This window comes from Zeus faber (assembly GCF_960531495.2).
Source record: "Zeus faber genome assembly, chromosome: 16".
Classification (NCBI taxonomy): domain Eukaryota; kingdom Metazoa; phylum Chordata; class Actinopteri; order Zeiformes; family Zeidae; genus Zeus; species Zeus faber.
This window is the reverse complement of record NC_137202.1, coordinates 23,242,469-23,265,344: the sequence shown is the minus strand read 5'-3', so window position 1 is coordinate 23,265,344 and position 22,876 is coordinate 23,242,469. Positions and strand designations below refer to the sequence as shown.

Below are 22,876 nucleotides of genomic sequence, written 5' to 3'. Positions count from 1 at the left end.
GGTCGCGTGGCCGCCGTGGGAGGCTCGCCCCCCCTCAGAGGAGCTCTCAGCTCGGTGGTCCCACTCTGCGAGAAGACAGGGGACACTGGGAGGGAGGAAGGGAAAGAGAGGCCAACTTAACAAACGCTGTTGATCCGTGGCTGAACTTAACAAAAAAGTGAAAACGCATTTCTACATTTCCTTTCATAATGATAAATGAGCCCAGCATCACATCTATAGCTTTCAAATGAGGGCCACCTTTGCAAATCCATAAGTAAATCCTTTCACAAAGAAAGTACTAAACGACCAATAGAAAGCTTTCACTCGCACCACCTGTGCAGCACAACATCTGGGTCAGTCTCTGTTAAACACTGCCGGGCAAGCCGGAGAACGGAGAACGCGGTCAGACTAATGTGGAATGGACATTCATATCAGTCGTGCACAAAAAGCAACAATGCTGTGCGCTCTTGATCCGGCACTAATTTGTGACACAGTAAATCCGGGCGAGTGAGAGGGAGCTGTTTTGTGTGCACCACAGAGTAAGTTACCAGGACAAAAAGACCTACTGCTGCGAGTGGGATGCAGCCTCTGGACAAACGAGCCTCAAACAGATAGCAAGCAAAAGCGTCTCACCACCGAGCTCGCCGACGTGACTCATGGACAGATTACACCGGACACCAAACACCAGCTACGGTTACATATGAAATACTTTGAATAATTCATCCTTGACAATTGAAGTTTCTAACTGAACTTCAGATTAATTTAAAATAAATGTGACCAGATGAGGTCTGTGTTTACATACAACTAGGCATGTAATTAAGATGAAGCTCTTGGAATATAGGAGATACTCAGTCCAGTCCTTTGGGTCGTCCTTTGTTAAAGGTTGCGTCGGTTAGTCTTTTCGGTGGTTCACATCACAAATAGACTCAAATTCCTCAACATGGCCTTGAAGCATCTGGTGATAGTTACCAGATACTCCACTATTATTTAAATTGCTGCTGAGAAATGGCTTTCAAAGCAGACAGTCTGGTCCGTGCCCTTGTTTTGGAAACAAAGCAGGTGGAAGGCGTAGCAGAAGACGCTGTTGTTGGAATTCAGCTTGGTCGCCAGAATGCACATTTTGGAGAAGTACTGTGGCAAATGTTATTGAAAAGACCTTTTAATCATGAGTTGCAACTCTATTCTAACCACCAGTTTTTACATCTGCACCATATAGACCGAAAAATAATCATCACCCATCAACAACTAAGCACACATGCTCAATTATTGCAGAAATGTGTCACAAATTGTTATTTGATGTACAAAACAACAAATGCACATTCTAGTCGAGCAAAATTTCTTCACTCATAGCCTGGTTGCTGACAGCATCGGTGACTGGGCATTGCCAGAACTCTGAACTCTGTGAAGGAATGGAAAACAATTGTTCACTTGTTTAAAGCTAAATTAAACTCGTCTATTTGGTTCGGCGTAGCTGGGGGATGTCGCTGATGCAACTGTGTTTTCAGCAGGTCGGTAACCCTGAAAAGCTCCACATGCTGTGTCAAATTCAACATTACGGCGCCACCGTGCCAAACAAGATTTCAAGAGTACAGCTCTTACAAAGTATGCGAGTCCATGGCTTGCAACAGCCAATGGAAGCTTACGGTTTAATTTTAAATTGAAAATTCTAATCAATTCCCCTCCGTTACATTCCGATTTTATACGTGAGTCCGCAACAATTGTCATAAGATTCCTAGAAAATGCTGAAAGCAAGAAGAAACCTGCCATTATACAAGAACATGTGACGCTACACAGCTATCAAAATACAACAAATAAAAGACAGAATAGTCCCTCCCATGTTTGCCATTCAATCTGGTTAGCACCGGCATGAACACAGCATCCAAAATGCCATTCATTCCTTCAAGACAGGGTATGATCACACACCCACACACACACACACACACACACACACACACACACACACACACACACACACACACACACACACACACACACACACACACACACACACACACAGGGAATAAAAAAAATCTTGGAAAATTACACTTTTCATTTCCCAGGGACATAATTAAAAAGTCAATTGAGTTAACACTATTAATCCCCGGGAGTCATCCAGGAAAAGTTATACTACGCTAATGTAGTCATGCATATATGCCAACATGTATATACATGTTGGCATATTTATATCACACTGCAATGTACTATTACATTTGAAATTGTATTTTTACAATTTACAATATGCATTGAATATAGCCAGAGACAAGCAATTGTGATGTCAAATATCAAGATAACATTTAAAATGTCCATACTGTAAATCACATGCACATTTAATATCGTATTCCCATTTTCATTTCAAGTCACAACCCGCGTGGACAAGCAGCGCTTCCAGATCCAAGTACAAATTCCCACTTTCAAACATGAACCCATACGTTTGTATTTAAACGTTGCCAGCCACGGACCTCCCCCCGTGTTTACGTTACGGCCCGCCGCCCGGCGGCCGCGGCCGGTGCTGCGGCTCCGGCTGCTGGCTAAAAACAAGAGCGAAACCTACCGAGTAACTAAGTCAAGCTAGCTTTGCGAGCAGGACGCTCCGCGGTCGAGTCGCGTCCCGTGAGTGGGAGCCGAACGCCGGCCGTGACCTTACCTTCGCTAGCGCCACAGCTCCGGCTTCCCCCGAAACAAACCCGGCCCCCCCACCCCACCCCCCCGCCCGCCCCCCCGCGCCCCCCAGCGCCGAGTCCCCGACGAATCAAGCCGCTTTTTGCCGCATATCTCCCCTTTCCCCGGCTACAACATCCGTTCGGCGGAGCGATGAGTCCCCCCCCTGCCCCCCATGCCGGCGCCTCGAATCATTTCGTTGGCCCGACTCCGCCGCCCGCCCCCGGACGGACGCTCTCGCTCCGAAGCTCCTCTAATGGCGGCGCAGGAAGGCCAGGGCTCCGCTCCACACCGCGGAGGAGAACCTCGGACTGCCCGGCTCCGCTCACACACAGGGACTCCACCGCCACCTGGGTCTCCCGGGCGCGCCGATTGGCTGCTTTTCCCCTGTAGCCACTCGGTTGGACCAATCGGAGGGCGCCTTTCTTGACGCTCGCCCAGACGCTTTACAGGAAAAACAACCCAAAACACGAAACAAATAAATTGTTTGCCGTTCAAATCATGAATTGCTGCACTTATTTTTTGCGTGTAATGTGAGCGGTGACAATACAAATCGTACCGTTCCTGAACGTTGTGGTGTATTTTTTTTTAATTTATTTATTTTTTTATTTTTTTTTGCAACGTCTGCCGAGGAACCCCACAGCATCGCATCGACAGTGACAGGATGATGTCATCGGAGAAAATACTGCAGCGGCAGTCTGCAGCAACGCACGGCTGCCCGGAGCGGGGCTTCCGTGCGCGGCATGTGACGTGACGACGCCGAGGCGTCCGGGGGTCGTCGGTCCGAATCTTGGGAACCGCATTGAAGGACGCCCCCGGACCGCCGCTCGGAGGGAAATTATGACTTGTTTTTTTTTTTCCTCCGCATGCGACTCTTATTTGAGACTAAAAGCAGCGTTCTCCAGAGAGAGCCGCTGGCGGCTGCAACACGTCTCACTCCGCTTGAGTCCGACAACGCCTGCAAAGGGTTTTTATGCATTATAGTACATTTAATGTACTGAGATTTATTTCACTGAGATGTATGTCATATTCTCATTGAAAAGTATAAAAACATATTGTTCCCACAACACCTAATGTAAACAATGCAAAAATAATTCAGACAAATCTACGTTTAATTTATATAGATAGATAGATAGATAGATAGATAGATAGATAGATATTTGGCTTTCAGGTGAAATTTATGGAAAATGTAAAAAGTTCACGCTACAGTGATATTATATCATGGAAGTAGGGATTTTAAGTAGAAGCCTGCAATGGTGATTTCCTCATCTCAAACAATTTATTGAAGCAAAAGCCAACAACAGTGGTGGGTTTACCACAACAAAAAATGTCAACGTCTCAATAACTTGTCATGTGCCCTTGAGCATCAATTACAGCTTGACAACGTCTCATGCTGCGTCTCATGCTGGTGCAATGACTGGATTAATGATGTTATTCAGGTAGTATGGGCTTGTCACTGTACCATTCACAAAGTGTAGGGCAGTTCTGTATTGACTAGACACACCTGCCTACACTGTAACACCACCACCACCAAAGGCTCGTCTGGTGACAAACCACGCTGATGTAAAAGGTTTCGAATGGTCTGACGTGACACTTGGGTGCCTCTCACCTCCCTTAAATGTGCCTGGAGTTGAGTGGCATTCATCATCCGGTTCCACAGGGCACTGTTCACAATGAAGCGCTCATCACTGTGGGATGTAGCCAAAGGACGTCCACTTCTGTGCCTTTCTGTAACTCTTCCAGTCTCTGTATCTCTGTTGCAACCTGCTGATGACACTCTGTGACACTCTAAGCTCAGTGGCCACTTCCCTCTGAGAACACCCTGTTTGAAGCCTCGCAATGGCGAGGTACTGTTGATCAGTTGTTAGGTTTTCGACTTGGTCTCATGGTGTCAACATGTGAACAGCTGATGAAGAGGACTGTTTAAATACCAATTCTAATTGAACCAGGAAATGTATTGGTCGATTCATGGATCAAACGCCTGTTGTGAAGTTTGCCGTTCAGCTCCTTGTTAGAGAACAGCAAGTTGTGCAAAAAGTACTGAAACATTGAACAGTTGGACATGTGCATTCAAAAGTTTAGAGAAGGTCAAATTAAGTTCACCTGTAAAGGTTTCACTGCATATATGTATGACCGTATGTATATGTATGTGACAAATAATCACTTGAACTTGAACTTGAACTTATAGTGCATTTTAGGCTCATCCTGAAATTTCACTCAAAAATCCCAAAATTTTTGTGAGTAGTGTGTGAGTAAAAAAAAACAGAAGAAAACCAGGACACAACATATCATAAGCATGTCTCATTTAATTACCCCCCCAATCTTAGGAGCATGTCCTCTGTGTGGGGGAAAAAAATAAAAATAAAAAGTTGTGCAGCAAAAAAACATCAAAACCCCAGTGTAGCCTTGCCCGATACACACATCCAGATCACAACAAAGAGATAACGGGCAGGATTCTGTGCTTTGGGGTAAAATGGATGGCGTCAGAACCTCTTTGGGAGAGAGCCACCTCCTTCCTCCAGCTCCAGTAAATCAATTATAAATGTTCAATTTGTAAGCAAGAAGGAAAACGCTCACCGTCTATTCTATACCGTCCCATCCCACAACCCCCTAATGACTGACACACATACACAGTTTAAGTGCCCCCGCTCCCATTTACTTTACATTCAATATTAATTTGGCAAATATATTTCAGTGCTAAGAGAACCCTAAATTTCTTAGTCACTCATTTTCCCGCAGTAAGAAAACAAAAAAAAAAAAAGCAAAACTAGTTCTAAAGTAAAGCGCACCCCCTTATCAATTTCTTACAATACAATGTATTTTCCAAACGGACTGCGACAGCCTTGTTATGGTGTCAAACACCTTCCAGCTGAGGTGCAAAAGTCAGTAGTCTCTCTGGGTCTATTTACCCTGTTCACGCCATCAAAATGTCCAGAGTCTTGGATTTGTTTTTTTTTCTATTTTTGGCGGCGGCGGTGGGGGGGGCAAAGATTCCCTCTACCTGTACAGCACATGAATATTGAATTCCAGTTCTAAATAATGCAGCAAGCCAAGCAAGACATTTGGAAAGCTATCGAAACTTAGGTGAGAATAACCAGATAACAGGGAGAGTGGTGTACGATGAGACAGAACAACAACTTACATATGATGGCGTGTAGCGCGAGGGGTTCAAATGTAGTCAGCAGCATAGCCGTAGATGAATGCTTCTACAGTATAGAAACTAAAAATGCATTCTGTCATCCTGTGCACTTAGGAACCTGTGGTGCTGTCCTGAACGGAAGGCACTGTAAACTCAACCAAGGTCGCTGTTTTTGTCAACAAGGCCCTCATACGTCGCGCTTGCCCCGCCGGGGTTGTTTTTACTTTTTCCGGTGCATGAGGTCGACCATCTGATGGTGACCACAGGAACAGCAGCTCGCGTCCGCCTCAGTTAAGAAGATTACAATACACACAGTACAGGAGGGGGCGTTAGCCTTCCATTGTGACTTTAATGAGACAAGCAAGGCCGCAAACAGGGAAGTGGTCACACGATTACCTTAGTCGTATCCGGACAATCGAGCAGTGTGACTTTTAAATAAGTCGACAGGTTTCTATATGAAGAAGGACAGAGAAGTTCACAGTTTCGGCTGTTTGAGTGGTAGATCTCTGTTTCGCAGCAGCGTCGGAAGGGAAAACTTAAGCGTCCGGTTAGTAAAGCTACAGTACATTTTCGTTGCCCTGTGAACCCAATACAACGCACAGGAACAGAGCCGAGCTCTGCTCGGGGGGGGGGGGGTTCTACTCAAGTGGCACGACATGATCACATTGGTAAAGCACAATAAAGAAATCTGTTAATTTATCTAAGTGCAGCAAAGCGCATACAATATCTGTGTTATCCGAGAAGGAGCCATCATTAAGAGTAAGTGATGGAGATTCTGGGCAGAAATAAACTATAGAAGCACCCATTATAGATAGCAGTGGCAGGTTAAATGTTGATTGGAATCTATTTTTCTAAATAGGCAACTGTATTATTAATTCGACATAACCGTGTGCTTACATGAAAATATGTCATAATGGAGAGTCCAAAATAAAATGTCAGAACTGTGCAGCTTAAAGAAATTATAGTTTACATATATATCTTTTCAATTCAAAATAAAGGACATAACCGCATTACACGCTAACTTCTTTTCACTTTGCGTCTTTTCTTTCTTTAAATAAATTGAAGGCAAAATCAGTGCAAGAGGTAATGGTATCGTTGGGTGCTCAGAGTCGCTAATGACGATGTGAATTAGCATGATCCAGTGATAGTGGAGTTAAAGTCTGTCTCGTACCAAGAGGTCCATTTATTTTGTTCCATCATCCACCTCCCACACTTAAAAAAAAAATAATAATCAAGACAAATCCAATTTGGAGTGACCAGATTATTATTATAATTTTTTTTTTTTTTAAACAACATTTCTCCAGTTGCTACCTGTTAGGTCTGCAAAGCCCAGCGAGTTTTCCCCCCTTAAAATGGAGCTCAAACTAAGATGAAAAGAAATACACACAGCGGAACGCCACCTGTGGATAACTTTCACTTTCAGGGCCGGCGCTGCCTCCGCCACACGGGCGGCGTCCGCCTTCGATTCACTGATTGATATGCAACACTGCTCGGTGCAACAGCGATTCCTGTCCCTTTCCCCACACGGTGGCGTGCATCTATGAGGTCTGTGAGCCACGGGCGTCTCCGTCTGGGCCGAGGGCTGACGGGCGGCCTTGGGCTAAAATAGTGGCAGAGACTGCCGGCAAGAGAGCGGCTTCACTCACTAAGTTCTCATACTCGCTACTATCCTCATCGTCATCATCGTCATCATCATCCTCCTCGTCGTCATCCTCCTGCCCCGCAGCTTGCCTGTCCAGGGAGTCGGAGCTCGAGCCGTCCCCGTTGCCGAGATATGGGGCGCTAGACGGGGGGCCGGGGCTAGAGCCGGCTCCGAGGCCCAGCCCGAGCCCCAGACCCAGTCCTAGTCCCAGCGAGGCAGGGGTGGGGTGGCCCGGGGAGCCCACGGCCTGGGGCCGGGGAAGCAGAGCAGCATTGGTGGTGGGGGAGGAGGAGGAGGAGAGCAGGGAGTCATCGTGGGACAGGAGGTCGGAGTACGACGGGGGGTTTGGAGAGGTGCCGGGCCTCTCCGGGGCGGTGGGCGTCTGGAAGGTGATCCTGGAGAGGAAGGAGGAATCCGAGGGTTCCGCGCTCTCCTCTAGCAATGAAGGATGGGCCTCAGCATGCTGGGCCTCCTGAAGACCTGGGAGAGACACACACACACACACACACACACACACACACACACACACACACACACACACACACACACACACACACACACACACACACACACACACACACACACACACACACACACACACACACTCTTCAAGCTCAAAAAACAAAAAGGGCATGCTAAAACACAAAATCATACAAATGAAAAGAAGCCATATAAGAAACCCTACTTCTCTCTTCGTCTGCCGTCTTCTGTTTCCTGAGAGAAATTTGTTGTTTGAGGTTGTTCACCTCATCTTGAATCTTCTCTTTCACACGTTCACTTTGTTCAACCTCCCCACAGACAGCCTTTGGGAGGAGGGGGAGGAGGAGGAAGGGGGGGAGGATTTGTAAGTTCAACCAGGAACACAATCAGCTTAAATGACATTGTTCTCTCTGGGCTGAACAATAACACCGTCCAACTCTGGGTCTCACCTGCACTTTATCTTGTAGCGCACTGTAGACTTGAAATATTGTTCGGATATCCTTCATCACACCGTCCTTATCAAAGAACTCGGCCCTGGAAAGGTTTACGGATTTCAACGTTTCCATTTTGATATCGGACAGGTGCAATTTTGTGAGCACAGCACACACCGGAGCAATATCGCAGAAAAGCAGATGCGTGAAAATAAGGCTTGATGAAAATAGACAATCTGTCAAACCGAGATATCACTTCTATCAGCCGGAGCGATAACGGACACAGATAGAAGGAGTGAAGTGATCTTATCAGGACAAGTGCAGCCAAATCCCTTCACACTCTCAAATGACAATAACGTCACGGCACAGGCGGCGGGCCCACTCTGCTGGAACAGACACAGCGTGGAGGCTCTGGACAAAAGGACAAGCGATGGCACTCGCAGAATGTCAAGACGCCACCGTTCACGCCGCCCACGGGCATCACCCTTTATCCACCGACACATGAGAACACCGCTTGGAGACACAGCTCCGAGTGCAAAGGTCGGGCCCTTGCACACGCACAGAAATAAGACACTACGTGGCCCAAAGTACGTGGACACCTGCTTGTTGAACATCAAACCATGGCCGTTCATACGTAGTGGCTGCTGCAACAGCCTCAACTCTTCTGGGAAAGGATTTCCACTTGATGTCGGGACAAGACCGCGGAGATTTTCCTTTCGTTCAGCCACGAGAGCATTAGTGAGGGCGATTAGGCCCGGCTCACAGTTGGCATGCCAATTCGTCCCAAAGGTGTTTGATTTGGTTGAGGTCGGGACTTTGCGTAGGCCAATTAAGTTATTCAACAATGAACCGTTTCTGCACAGCCTCGCTTTGTGCGTGGCAGCTCATTGTGGTGCTGGAACAGGAAAGGGCCGGTTTTATCCGCAAACTGTTGCCACAAAGATGAAAGGACGGAAGCACAGTTGGATCTGCGCACTTGGTCGTGTATCGTTCCCTCCAGCGTCAACAAAACCCATATTCATCCATCGGGCCGATTCCCACCGCAGCAGAATCCAAAATGACGATGAGCTTTACACCTCTCCAGCCGACGCTTGGCATTGCGACCCTAGGCTAGCGTTCCGCTGCCGAGCCATTAGGGATGTTAATAATAAACCATTTAACCGACAATAAGAATTTTGTCCTAATAATACTATCAGTTAAAATAACTTTCCCTTTTTACAAAAAGCAATAAAATAATATATAAAAAAAAAACATTTGTTGCATATTAAAAGAAAAATAGGCTATACAATCTATTCCTTAAATACAACTCATTGGGGGTGAAACGTGTAACCACTCTTGCTTTTTATTTCAGGCACTTAAGAGGGTAAGGGTCCCCAAACCCAGGACGCGGTAAGCTAAGCTGTTAAACGAAACAGAGTAACAAAATGAAAATGCTATATTTACAATAAACTGTTTAAAATGAATTAATGGTGTGTGACTGGATTATATATTATTTAAAGTAATGCGATCAGTTTCACAAACATAATTTTAAGCACCCTAAAAATGTAATAACTCTATACTTTGAACGAACACTGACGTCCAAATGAAGTACTCATGCCCATACCTAACGTCTTCCGCAAGTTTAAATATTGCCATTGTCACAATATAAATTTTTCTTCTTCAATTCCCCCCCCACAATTTTTTTTTTTAATTTGCATCCCTCTCAGCCGTAGAACCCTAACCCTAACCCATTTTACGAGGCTTCCACCAAACAGGTCTTGTTCCAACCGTAAGTCGAAGCCATTGTTCAACGGGTCCAGACAGTGTTCTCTACCGAGCGCTCCAGCATCTGCTCTGTGCAATTGTGTCCTACCACGCTGCTGAGCTGTTGTTTCGCCTAAACAATACCATATCGTTGATTGGGCAGAAATATTATGAACAGCCATTTCTACAACAAAGGATTGTGTATGGAGATAGCACGTCTCTGTGATCTGAACACACCCGTCACACACAAGTGTGAAGTGGTCTCCCGTCCACATCGCTTTGGCCATGTTGTGTATGTACGGAAAAAGTGGGAGTGAAAGTGAATGGGATCACCAGCTTACCCATGCTCTTTGATAACCTTGGCATAGTTGAGTGAGGTGTTGGGCACTGAGGAGACTTTGTATTCCTGCTGGCTGGTATTTCCAAGATTTGGGATTGTGAGGGTGATCCTCTGGTTGTACCTGCTAGGTAAAGGCAGCCATTTAGCACAGAAAGGTATTTACTCATTAGACAAAGGCAAAAGTAAAGTCTCAAAAGCAGTGCAGTGATGAATGCCAAAACTATAAGACAATGGTCCTCTATGGATGGCTGTCATCATAGAGTCTTTATAAATGAACATAGATGCTTTTTTGATCCTTAAAATAAGTGCGTAGATTGTGAGCATATGGGGATTACCTGCGGTTGGGCCGAAAGAGCACATACTCCAGAGCGTGAGTTGAGCTATTGGCTGTTGAGATGAAGCTGAAAAGTAGGAAGACTAGGTCTGGCACCCCCAGCAGCTGGGTCAGCTGCTTGTGGATGATCTGTTCCCTGAACGACATCTGCTGCTGCGTGTTCCTTCTGAACCGGTACCAACCAATGACATGCTGCACAGGCCAAGGACACAAGAGAGAGAGGGGGGGTCATTTAACATTTTTAAAACTTGGTCAGCACGTACACTCTGACCGGTCTGCGGCTAAACAGCCAAATATGCAGCAAGCTGTGATGCACTGTGTGTCCTGACACCTTTCTATCATAGCAGCATTAACTTTTTCATCAATTTGTGCTACAGTAGCTCTTCTGTGGGATCGGACCAGACCGGCTACACTTCACTCCCCACGTGCATCAATGAGACTTGGGCCCCATGACCCTGTCACCGGTTCACTGGTTGTCCTTCCTTGGACCAGTTTTGGTAGGTACTAACCACTGAATACCGGGAACACCCCACAAGACCTGGCGTTTTGGAGATGCTCTGACCCAGTCGTCTAGACATCACAGTTTGGTCCTTGTCGAAGTGGCTCAGATCCTTACGCTTGACCATTTTTCCTGCTTCCAACACATCAACTTCAACAACTGACTGTTCACTTGCTGCCTCATACATCCCACCCCTTGAAAGATGCCTGCCACCTGTCATTGGTTTTAATGTTGTGGCTGATCGATCGGTGTATGTTTGTGTGTGTGCGGTCTCTTCTACATAAAAAAACATGCACACTGAAATGTAAATGGTGGGAGTGTCATCGTCGTCTCTTTAAGGAATAAGACTGGTGAAATTCTCCAAAGGTGAAATATGATGTAATTGATATAATGGACACATTATCACATTCGAAAATGTGCTAATCACATATGCTGTCGTCGAATATGGTTTTGCTAGCAAAAACTGTGCCAAAAGGTGTCAGGTTATGCTAAAAAGTTTCAACTGTCACAGTTGAGGAAATGAATGCTTATTTCTTTGGACCGTTAAAAAATTCAATACACAACTGGACATATTTGAAATTGTTCTTTGGAGGAGAAAATGTTGTCCGTGTTTAAGGACAGAAAACCACAAATTCTGACAGAGAAACTTGAACAACAAGAACAAAAAAGTAGACTTACTTTCCGCCTGTCTTTAAGAATTCTATTGAGACTTTCTTCGTCAACTTTGCCCGCATAGTCATAAAAGCTGTAAAAAAATGCAAAGGGTCAGAAATTAAAAAATGTCACCCTGTCCAGGCTACCTATAGCACTGTTAGCACAATACCCTTCCTTGTCTTAGCTTGTACACTGTGAAACTTTGAGGGATAGGGCCATCTACTGTCCAATGTTGGATGCTTTATTTACTAATGGAAACTAAATGAAGTATTCCTGGCAAGGCCCTTCAAGCTTAAATGTCACTCATTGTTTCAAGCTGCTAAAATCCACAGTGCCACAAAACACCAAACAAGGAGAAAAAGTGAGAATATGGGAAACATTATTGTTACCAATCCCAGGTGGAGGGAGGAATTGTCTATGTACTTCGGGCAGAGCAGGGGATCAGACTGCAAAATTGCATCCACGGAGTAGACGGGGATTTAGTGTCTTGGTAAAAAATACTGCCTCAATTAGAGGCACGCATGGTTCAAACCATGGAAATGTAAAGACTTAAAATTAACTTAAAAATTACTATTTAGTCTCCAGTTGGTAGGAAGCACCAGATCGTTTCTCTCCTTAATAGTGACTCTGCAAGGAGAGAAATGCTATACACATATTACCTCCCACCATAAAAATATACATGTTTGGAAGTCAGCTGTTGATATGTTAAGGCTCATATCTTACCTAAATAATTGTGCACAGGGGTCATGGTTATGGATTTCTGTTGAGAAAAAAGGTGACAAATGATTAAGCATAACATTCAGATATTTAATACCTTATTTTACGCTTTGTAGCACAGTTAAAGAATTAAGTCAAAAGCATTTGTTGCTAGTTGTTGAGATATTTTCTTTTAATTAAGTGTGGGTTTTATTTCATGTTCCGAGCAGTTGATCTTGTTGGTCGAGGCATTTCACTCTTAAGCTACTTTCAATAGGATGCTAATTTGTTTAGTTCAGATATTCAGTGGACCATGTAGGAAACTGACTTTGATCGAACACAACACAGACAAATAACATGAATCTGAACATTTGTCAGATAAAAATAGAAAATGAACTATATAGGAATTGTTTACATTAATAATAAAAATTGGCAATTATCCCATTACCCATTAGGCAATTAATTAAGGGAAACAATATGTTAAAAGATTGAATCTAAAGCTGTGTGAAGAAAAGTGCCTGTGCAGGACTCACTTAGTGTGCAAATGAAGTGTGTTTGTAATGATTGCACCTGGCTGTGTGGTGTCTGAACCTTTGTCCTGAAGGAACAGCTGGGATTACCCATAAAGGGAGCGGTAAAGTAAAACTGGCAATTTTCCTTGCCTTCTGCCAGACAGACAAAAGTGTCTGCTCACATGGACACCTGCTCACCAATAATCTTCCGGGCCATATACTGACAACTTCAAAACGACGGGCCTCTGCTCTTAATTCTAAGTTTGCCTAAGCAAATAGTCAGCGCAAAGGTTAAAACATTCTCAATAAGTGATCTATAAAACTTGGTGGTCACCTGGTGGTCTGGTTGACCGGGTTTCTGCACAGGCACAGACACAGGCTACAATTGAGGAGATTGAGGACTATTGTGACGACACGCTTAACTCGTTAGAATGCTCAAAATTCATTGTTATCTGGGTGCTTACCTACTACCTGTAGCAATTCCGCACTGCTGATCTGGGTGTCGCTAATGCTGACAGTCTCCTCCTGCCTTACTTCACCTAGTAGGAAACCCTCCTGTAAAGAAACACTTCATCAAATTTCAGAGTATATGGAATAATATGGAACCATTGACGCAAGATTTAGCATAAAAGATGTATCTGTGTATGTCAACTGTATTAGTATCAGTAAGACGCTGTCCAGAAGGAATAAGTGCTAATGAGGAGTCCTCTACAAAACAGCTGTAACAGTCTCGCCTTCTTATGCTATGTGAAGAATGCAGACAAAGGAGTCATCCAGAGAAACTTATTATAATAATAATAAATAATAATAATAATAATAATAAAAGCCTCTTTGAGTTTCAAGCCTTAGCTGTTCCGATTTTGCCACTGTCTTGTTGATGTTTATATGCATCACTTGTGGGAATTATCTCCCTCTTGCAGAAGCAATGATTGGTTGTTTATCTGATCAAAACAATATGGTTTTCCACTGGAGAAGGGGGTTGATGGCGGCCATAAATGACAAAAAAAAATAGGTTATTTACTTTTGACATTCTACAGGTTATACAAAGGACGGAGTTGTTGTAAACGTTTTTTTTTTGGTGATAACGATTGCCATTGCAAGTTGGGAATTGGAACTCCACTTCCAGATCAACTGTCCTGGATGCTACAGCACACAAATGTTGTTGTATGCACTGCTGGTGGACAGCACAGGTTAAAAACCAAACTAAGTAGAATGACGAGGAACAGTCTCGCCTTTCAATGCTATGTGAAGAATGCAGATCAAGTCATCGTTAGCAACTTATAAAAGCCTCTTAAGATGAGTTTCAATCCACTGTAATACAAGAGAATAAGCTTTAGGGAAACTGAAAACATGACAATCATCATTCCACTATTATAGCTTAGAATTACCCCTGTGAAATGTCCAGAATCAGAAATACTAATAATCCCAGGGGGAAATTACTTTAGAAGGTGGCAAATGTTAGAACGCGGCAAACAGTAAATATGGCCAAAAGGCCCCACCCACTTTGTTTGACAGGACCGACCGGTGCAGCCACTAGCGTAAAGCTGGTTGGCTGCCAGTCAATAGTGAGTAGACACGGAATCCTATGTGGATCTGAAGAGAGCAGATCACATTTCCTACTGTAGGACGGACTAGTTATCCACATGGGCGACCTGAGTCAGCCAGGGGGCTGTTAAAGCTTTTGCAATAATGTTTAGTATACTACAGTTATGAAAATGTTGTTTTCCTCCTTGGTACACAGTATATGTACATATTTTATCGTAGAGATGCATGCGACCGTGCACAACTTCCAATTTTTGACAATGTCAATTGTTGATCAAGAGGTTTATTGTTTATTTTTAGGTTTATTGCCATTTTTTTATTATGTAGTATCAGTAGTATTGGTGAAATTGTATTGTAGATTGTCACTTTGGGGGTTAATTGCCGATTTCTTTTTAAGATAAAGGTACTTTAATCCCCAAAGGGAAACTCCAGTGTTGCAGCAGCAATGACATACATGACAAAACAGCCGTAATTTACAAAAACACACGTTGTTTTCAAATCCATTTTTACATGCCTATTACTTTATCATTATTGCGTATTGTTTGAATGTGAGCTGCTGAAACAACGCAATTTCCCTCGGAGGAATAAATAAAGTGTCTATTAATATCTCTGTATTTCCATCCATCCATCTATCTATCGGCAGTGACACCCGGAAGTGGGTCTACTTAGCCCCTGTAGCTACAGGCTACTTCCCGGGACCAAAACTTGCCGAACGACCATTCCTGTGTTGACGTAGTTCGAAACACCAGTCCAACCCCCCGTCACCGGAGAGTTTTAAACTGCTTTACACTGCTCCTCACACGTTAAAAGAAAAACGAGACATTAACCCAAGCGATAAACGTCATCGGCGGGACATCTGCACCGATCGCTCCGGCCGAGCCGAGCGGTGCGGTGCGGCGCAAGCTAGCCAGCCAGCGACAGGACGGCGGCGCTGGAAAACAACACGGACTGGCGGCGGCGGCGGGCGACCGACGCGGCTCCCGAGGCGCAAAGGGGCCGCGCCAGAGCCCGCCGACAACGCCTAACGTACTCACGTGGTCCGAGTTGCTGTTGGCGCTGTGATAACACACAGAACTAAAAGTATAACCCGAAATGGAAGCCGCCATGATGGAAACATCCCCGTCAGCCCCGCCGCACCCGCCCCCCACCCCCCACCACCACCCCGCGCGCGCGCGCGGGGCCGCTGCTGCAAGGTACCGCGCCGCCGGGGCTTGTGGGAAATGTAGGCGGAGGGGCTCGCCCCTCGCCACTCCGGCGTAGAGCATGGGCTTGTGGGAGCTGTAGTCATCGGCCACGCTCTCCGGCATGGAGGACGCCGCGGAGCGCACACACGGCTGTGGAAACGCTCCAGGACTAAACGACGACCTGGAAACAGAAGAGGATTTCGACCGTTCGCGGCTCGGAACAAAGGAATAGTACGCGCAATCGATGTGTTTATAAAACACATAGATAGATCTCAGGATAAAACGCCGTAGGACCAAGAGCCAGTCTCAAGCTAGCTAAAAGTGCAGCGATTTCCCTAAACGCCGGACTGCTTCGTCAGACACAGTCATACAATATAAAACTAATATGTTGTAATGTGTGCGTCGGTTATACTACTTTTCAAGTGTCCTTGGTGGCAGAGCGCGTTGTCGTTCATCCATTGCAATCGTCTTTATTGTTGTTGACAGCTGGGACGACACGTACCGAAGAGAGTTTGAGACGTTCAAAGACATCGGAGACGTCGGCGAGATCTGGTGAGTACGCCGGGCTCCTGTTGGAACTCACGCTGAAGTGGTAATCCGTCAGATTATTTGGTTCAAAAATACCCCTTTCGATCCTTTATTTTTTATTTATTTTTTTTATTGAGACGCCGCCATCGAGTGTGTTAGCGATACGCGGGCGCGCCGCTATAGCCCATGTGGCGTTCTCTCGTCGGTGGCGGGGTCCGCCTTTCCCGGGAAGAATGCCCTGATTCGCAAATTTGAACAGCGCCCTCGGATGAAAAATAATGCCCATACCACCTCAGGTTACCAGTCGAATCCACCCAAGACGGTTTTATGGATTGGCACTTTAAAATACTTCATGTGCTCTCTGTTAGCAAGAGGCTGAAGTCTGACTTTTTGATATATATATATATATATATTTTTTTTAATCGTTTTCTTTTTGCAAGGTTTGGTGAGGAAAGCATGGGCCGCGTGCTCCGGTGGATGGACCAAGCTAAAATCCCCAAAAACGCCGCCATTCTTGACATTGGAACTGGAAACGGAGTCCTGCTGGTTGAGCTGGTATTTATAGAGCAGGAATCTCTGTGGAAACATTCGTTTTATTTCCCAGTCCACCAGAGTTTCCGTTAGAACAAAGTGCTGCCGGTCAACGTGTCCTGGAAGATTGAAATTCCCGGGACAAATGGGACAGATTCTGGACAGATTCAAATATTGTCTGTGTTTATTAAGCTTAAAAACAATTGATGGGGAGCCTATATAGAGAATGAAATCATAAATGCATGTTGATGTATAATACACTGTATATTTTTTTATTGAATATTCAAAATAAAATATGTCCCGTCAGTTTGCGCTGTTTGAAAAATAAATAAATATTACGGTTTATAATCAAATAATTTCACCGGACATTAATTATTTTCACTGGACCTTATGACCAGAGATATTGAAGTATGTCGGGCTTCAACGGATGAACAGAAAAACCGGTAATTACCGGATAATGGAAACTCTGCTCTCTACATAATTTCATGCTCATCAGCTGTTATATTTTTATGTTAACTTAATGGCCAACAACCTTTTCATTTGTTCTGTTCAAGGCTAAAGAAGGCTATACGGATCTTACAGGAATAGATTATTCCGCTGCGTCTGTCGAGTTTGCCAGAAGTGTCCTGCAGGCCGAGAACTTGGCCAACGTAACTGTAAAGGTGGGTTCATAATGACAGCTTATTGTAAACTGTAAGTCTATTATTATTATTATTAATAACATTATAATATATATTATTATAATAATAATAATAATAAACGTCCAAACGAAGTAAATCTTTCCCTGTTAATCTGCTTTCGTACATGCGCTCAGGACATTATCCGGACAATATCATGAGTTACGTTTTGCATAGATGTAGCAAAAAAAACGGTGATTTTCCGTGTCAGACGCTTTTACACCACCTGGAAATAATCTGTTTGGTTTAGGCGAAGGGCGGAGCCTGGGTAGAGCGTGCAGGAGGCAGGACGTGACACGAGTCTTACAGCACACCCAAGATGGAGGACGAGGCGACAGACTTGTCAGGAGTTGGGCTTTTTTTTTTTCTGTTTATACTCCATGTATTTGGAATCATCCACAATTTAAACAAGGGAGTGGAAAGGGATAATAAAGAAAGCATAAAGGAGTACGCAGCAGCTACGCTCCATGCACGAGGATCCACACGAAGGTAAATAACATGATGAAGTGAGACATCATCAACACGCGACTCACTCGTTGCAAATCCTCTGGGCAATCACCTGCTCTTTTCACACATGCAGAGTCAGACGTGACACAGACTTTGTACTGGGGTGCTCGCTGGGTAAAGTCCGGGTCAAATGATTCAGACATTTGCGTTCACACGTACAGCTCATCCGGGTAATGTCCGGATAATTTCAGGGTTGCAGTGCATGTGTGAAAGCAGCTTTGGTCTAGACTGAATTTTATCCTCGGTTGACTCAGTAGCGCCTTAATATTTTATAAAGTAAGGATAGATTGAATCAGAATGCAGCAGGTTTTTTGCTATAATAAATCCAATGATTTACAATGGAATTTTAAAAGGTGGCAATTCAATCAATTGCAAGTGATGTCCTGAGCATGCTAAAAACTTTTATGTCAATGTCATTTTAGAGGTGCTTCAGCCAGAGCGCAATGTACAGTGACGTCAGGGAGCTTTTACTATTAATTTTATTTCTCTTTTCTATCAATTTCAAAACTGCCAATGGCAATTTAATGGACACGACAAGGCTAACCTCTTCGTTCCATTTCATTTTCCCATCACAGGGCGCCGACTTTTTGAGCTGTTCTGGGGAACTGAGGGGCTTTGACGTCTGCATCGATAAAGGAACTTTCGACGCCATCAGCCTGAATCCGGACAACGCCACGGAAGGCAAAGCGCGCTACGTCCAAGCCCTAAGTAACGCCCTTAAAGGAGAAGGATATTTTGTCATTACCTCCTGTAACTGGACAAAAGAGCAGCTGCTGCAGAGGTTCCGTTTAGGTAAATTAACCTTTTGTTCAGTCAGTATCTGGGTCATTCTCATGACACCACCATAAAACATGTCCAAATTATATTTATACACATTTATACACAAAAAAATAATCAAAATACTCATGTACATAATGCGTACTATATAGCCCACTTAGTTGTTTTAAACTGAAATTGTTTTTGGGGTTTTTCTGTGCTTATAAAAAAAAATACGGTAACGTGTCCTGCAAAAATACATTGTTATGGTAATATACCCCTACATAACTGTAACAATGTAGTAGCTCATATTTTTGAAAGAAATATTAATTGTAAACGTGACAATAGAAAGTGTAGTGTGGGGATTTAGTGATGGAGTATACATTGTTTTTACTGTATTTGTTAAACTTGTGTGTTTGGCCATTTTACCATTGTGTGTTCTTCATTTATTACCGTAACAGCGACCTTTAATCGTTGAGATGTGTTACTGTAATGAATTTTTTATTAAAAAAAGCAAAAGCACAGAAAAAACACAAAAATTTGTCAAATTAAGTTTATATATACAGTATAGCCCTTAATCACAGTACAGTCTCAAAGGGCTTCAAAGCCCATATTTCCCACAGGAATCAACAGCATCCCCTGGTCTTCACCTCATGCGGGTAAGGAAGACCTCTTCAGAAAAGGAAGAAACCTTGCGAAGGGGTCACAGAGGGAGGAATCCCCCTTCCAAGTTGACCAGGCTGCAGTGGATGCAGAGTGGGCAACACTAATAATATAATATGACAAATCCTCAAATTAATGTACTTCTTTTATACTATGCAATGTTAAAGCTGGACAGTATGAGAGTATTTTGCTGGTGCACGGCGCCATAATGTCATAGTTAACATGTCATAGTGGGCCATATAGTAGGCAATGTGTACTTTAATATTTAAAATAATTATCTCACATTCTCTGTGACTGTATCAATTGATATCGGACATGTTTTATGTTGGTTTCATGTGACCCATCTGACAAAGGACGATCTGGGCTAAAGCCCTGGGGATGTCCCCTGTCACGCCGACTGTATTTTCCGGCATCGGGAAGATAACGTTACGTCTGTACATAGCCCACACGTCCTGCATGTTTTCACACATTTCTGTGTTGTCCCATAGGTTTTGAATTCGTTAAGGAGCTGCCAACGCCCACCTTCCAGTTTGGTGGCAAGACGGGCAACAGCGTGACCGCTCTCATCTTCAAGCGACTACGGTGATTCATGACATTTTGGAGGAAACGTGTATATTTGAAACAGATTTATTATAAATATGTACGTGTATTCTTAATTTTCTTGCAACTTTGTTAATTAAATGCATGCCTTTGTAACAAATAGTGTATTTGTCGTTTTTTTTCCCCCCTACCTAAGAATTATGTGTATTCTGTCACACAGTAGAGGGGGCCATTTCTCAAACTTGGAACTTAACAAGTAGAAATGCATCAACTCTTTTCTTCTACCGATCTTGTATTGAATCAAATGTACATATGTGCATTACTTTGTGCTTTATGAGAAGGAGGGTTGCATTCCGCAGGGATGCCGTGTTCTGTATGAATGAACCATGTCATATTTATCTCCTCACCCCTGTATACTTTTGTATACTTTTTGGCTGTCCGTGTTGTAATCTGGTCGAGAAGAGTAAAGATTGAAACAATAAGTGCCCCGCCTACAACAGCGCGTCAGAAAGAAACCTGTCCACATGTTGGATCTGCTGTACCAGTGGTATTTTGATGGTGTCGTTATGGACGCAGGGCGTGGTCGCTGTGGGGAGAGGGAAGGCGTTGTGTCATTTGCTTTCTCAACTCTCGCCTGTCGACGTCCGTCGGTTGCCTCAGAGAATCCAGGGCAGTGACCCAATAGGAGCCGCTGATACTGAGGCGAGTTGTTGGGTAAACAAACACATTCAAAAGTTCACAAGCATTGCGGCCTGGAAATTTACAGGGCAACGCACTCAAAGCAAAGTTCAGAATTTGCAAGCGCAGCTATTGCGCTAACATTGACTCTGACGTTCCCATGAAATGAGATGTAGAGCCCAACAGTGACAGTGACCGCCCACTTTTTTTTTTTTTTTTTTTTTTTAAGTGAAATTCCCATTCATTCACTCCATTGATGTTTCAGAAAATCCTTCTACAAAGAGTTTTAAGCCCGTAATCAAGCCGGCAAACTACGAGATGAATCATGACCATAAAACATTTGATTCAGAGCAAAAAAAGAAAACAATTGAGAATGAAGGAACTACTCATCCCATAAAGAATTGTGAATTTCCAACGACTTCCAACCAAACAATAGTTTAGGGTGCTTCTTCTTGAATTTAACCTTTGTGTTTATATTTTTAATAATAGTGTTACTACTATTAGTTAGTAGTAGTACTATTAGTACTACTGTAGTTTGTGCTGTGTGTGGATACACCGATCTGCCACAACAATAAAACATTGTGCAGCTCCCCCTTGTGCCGCCAAAACAGCTGTGACCGTGGAGGCATGGACTCCACAAGACCTCAGAAGGTGTCCTGTGGTATCTGGCACCAAGACCTGAGCAGCAGATCCTTTAAGTCCTGGAAGTTGCGAGGTGGGGCCCCCATTGCTCGGGCTTGCTCTTCCAGCACATCCCACACAATCTGATTCCGATTCCACGAAGTAGAAGAAAAGGCGATTCATCAGACCAGGACACCTTCCGTTCCTCCGTAGTCCAGTTCTGACGCTCACGTATCCATTGTAGGTGCTATGTGTTGGACAGGGGTCAGCATGGACACTGACCACTCCCATGCGCAGCAAGCTGTGATGCACTGTGTGTTCTGACACCTTTCTATCATAGCAGTATTAACGTTTTCACCAATTTGTGCTACAGTAGCTCTTCTGTGGGATCGGAACAGACGGGCTACACTTCACTCCCCATGCGCATCAGTGAGCCTTGGGCCCCATGACCCTGTCGTAGGTTCACCGGTTGTCCTTCCTTGGACCACTGTTGGTAGGTACTAACCACTGCATACCGGGAACACCCCCCAAGACCTGGCGTTTTGGAGATGCTCTGACCCAGTCATCTAGACATCATAGTTTGGTCCTTTTCAAAGTGGCTCAGATCCTTACGCTTGCCCATTTTTCCTGCTACCAACACCAACTTCAACAACTGACTGTTCACTTGCTGCCTCATATATCGCACCCCTTGACAGGAGCCATTGGAACAAGATGAGCAATGTTATTCACTTCACCTGTCAGTGGGTTTTAATGTTGTGGCAGATGGGCGTATATAGTTTTTCATTTCAGTTGTAACTCATCAGCCGACAGTGACGGTCGCGGGTGCGGTCAACATTTCCATGGTAACAGCGTACTCTACCAATTAGAGAAATTGCTGTTACACTTTAGAATGGACACTTTTGGATTATTGAATAAAATAAGCTCTGTGGCGAAAGAAAAATTTATGATACTTTTGACGTTTTGTTCAGTAAGATAATCTTCTCAGACAAACACCACCTTAATGATTTTTGAAGCGTAATTGCAATCCCCAGAAGTAAAAAGCTGACGTTAGCTGGTCAAGGCACTACACCACGCTGGCTTGACTTCACCGTCACCACCACCACCATTAAGCCTCCATCTTGGAATTCGATTTTGTGCGCTTACCTATTCTGCAAAAGCCTGAAACGTTTGCGTAAGAACAGCAGTGCAAGAGCGCGAGTACGAACACGACTGGGGGCTGTGGAGGCGGACAACTGAGTCGATGATGTTTAATGTCCCCAAAAGCTTCAAAATTCACGAGTGGGGAATTTATGTATTTTATATCGTAGAACAAAACTTGAAAATCTCTTACCTTATTTCAAGGCATGGAACCAAAAACCCATTAAAAAAAAATTATAATAATAATAATTGACCCGGGGACAAGGGTCAGTATGTGCGAAAACGCCAACTCGTTTTCTGGGTTTTAGGAGTCATTCCTGCGGCGCCCTATCGCTCCAGCTGAAGAAAAATGACCCCACCCGTGACCCCGCCCCGGATCCTGACTTGGATCGAGAGCGTCCCCAT

The 22,876-nt window shown here is 44.2% G+C and overlaps 2 protein-coding genes across 4 annotated transcripts; one reads left to right on the top strand and one right to left on the bottom strand.

Moving 5' to 3' along the window:
• Positions 1–4,933: 4,933 nt before the first annotated feature.
• On the bottom strand, positions 4,934–15,772 carry abraxas2 (abraxas 2, BRISC complex subunit). 2 transcript variants are annotated; one of them, XM_080016199.1, is made up of 9 exons: positions 15,684–15,772; positions 13,572–13,662; positions 12,623–12,659; positions 11,924–11,990; positions 10,748–10,938; positions 10,414–10,536; positions 8,348–8,432; positions 8,104–8,221; positions 4,934–7,898 (listed from the first exon to the last, which is right to left on the bottom strand). In XM_080016199.1, the coding sequence occupies exons 1-9, from the start codon at positions 15,753–15,755 to the stop codon at positions 7,315–7,317; spliced, it is 1,368 nt and encodes a 455-aa protein (XP_079872325.1). In that variant the 5' UTR covers positions 15,756–15,772; the 3' UTR covers positions 4,934–7,314. The 2 variants fall into 2 exon arrangements, with proteins under 2 accessions (XP_079872325.1, XP_079872326.1); XM_080016200.1 differs by having other exon boundaries at positions 10,414–10,533.
• Positions 15,773–15,945: 173 nt separating this feature from the next.
• Positions 15,946–20,181, top strand: eef1akmt2 (EEF1A lysine methyltransferase 2). Of its 2 annotated transcripts, XM_080016937.1 has the most exons (7): positions 15,946–16,064; positions 16,320–16,385; positions 16,802–16,916; positions 17,447–17,554; positions 18,652–18,868; positions 19,456–19,588; positions 19,984–20,103. In XM_080016937.1, the coding sequence occupies exons 1-7, from the start codon at positions 15,955–15,957 to the stop codon at positions 19,988–19,990; spliced, it is 756 nt and encodes a 251-aa protein (XP_079873063.1). In that variant the 5' UTR covers positions 15,946–15,954; the 3' UTR covers positions 19,991–20,103. The 2 variants fall into 2 exon arrangements, with proteins under 2 accessions (XP_079873063.1, XP_079873064.1); XM_080016938.1 differs by lacking the exon at positions 19,456–19,588 and having other exon boundaries at positions 19,984–20,181.
• The last annotated feature ends 2,695 nt before the right edge of the window (positions 20,182–22,876 follow it).

Coding starts and splice junctions, on each gene's coding strand:
- abraxas2 (XM_080016199.1), bottom strand. CDS start 15,755: ATGGCGGCTTCCATTTCGGGTTATACTTTTAGTTCTGTGTGTTATCAC. Junction 8,433..10,413: donor AAGGTTATCAAAGAGCATGG/GTAAGCTGGTGA, acceptor AAACCTTTCCAG/GGCCGAGTTCTTTGATAAGG. Junction 7,899..8,103: donor GACGGCAGACGAAGAGAGAA/GTAGGGTTTCTT, acceptor TGTCTCTCCCAG/GTCTTCAGGAGGCCCAGCAT.
- eef1akmt2 (XM_080016937.1), top strand. CDS start 15,955: ATGGAGGACGCCGCGGAGCGCACACACGGCTGTGGAAACGCTCCAGGA. Junction 16,065..16,319: donor CGGCTCGGAACAAAGGAATA/GTACGCGCAATC, acceptor TGTTGTTGACAG/CTGGGACGACACGTACCGAA. Junction 16,917..17,446: donor GAGTCCTGCTGGTTGAGCTG/GTATTTATAGAG, acceptor GTTCTGTTCAAG/GCTAAAGAAGGCTATACGGA.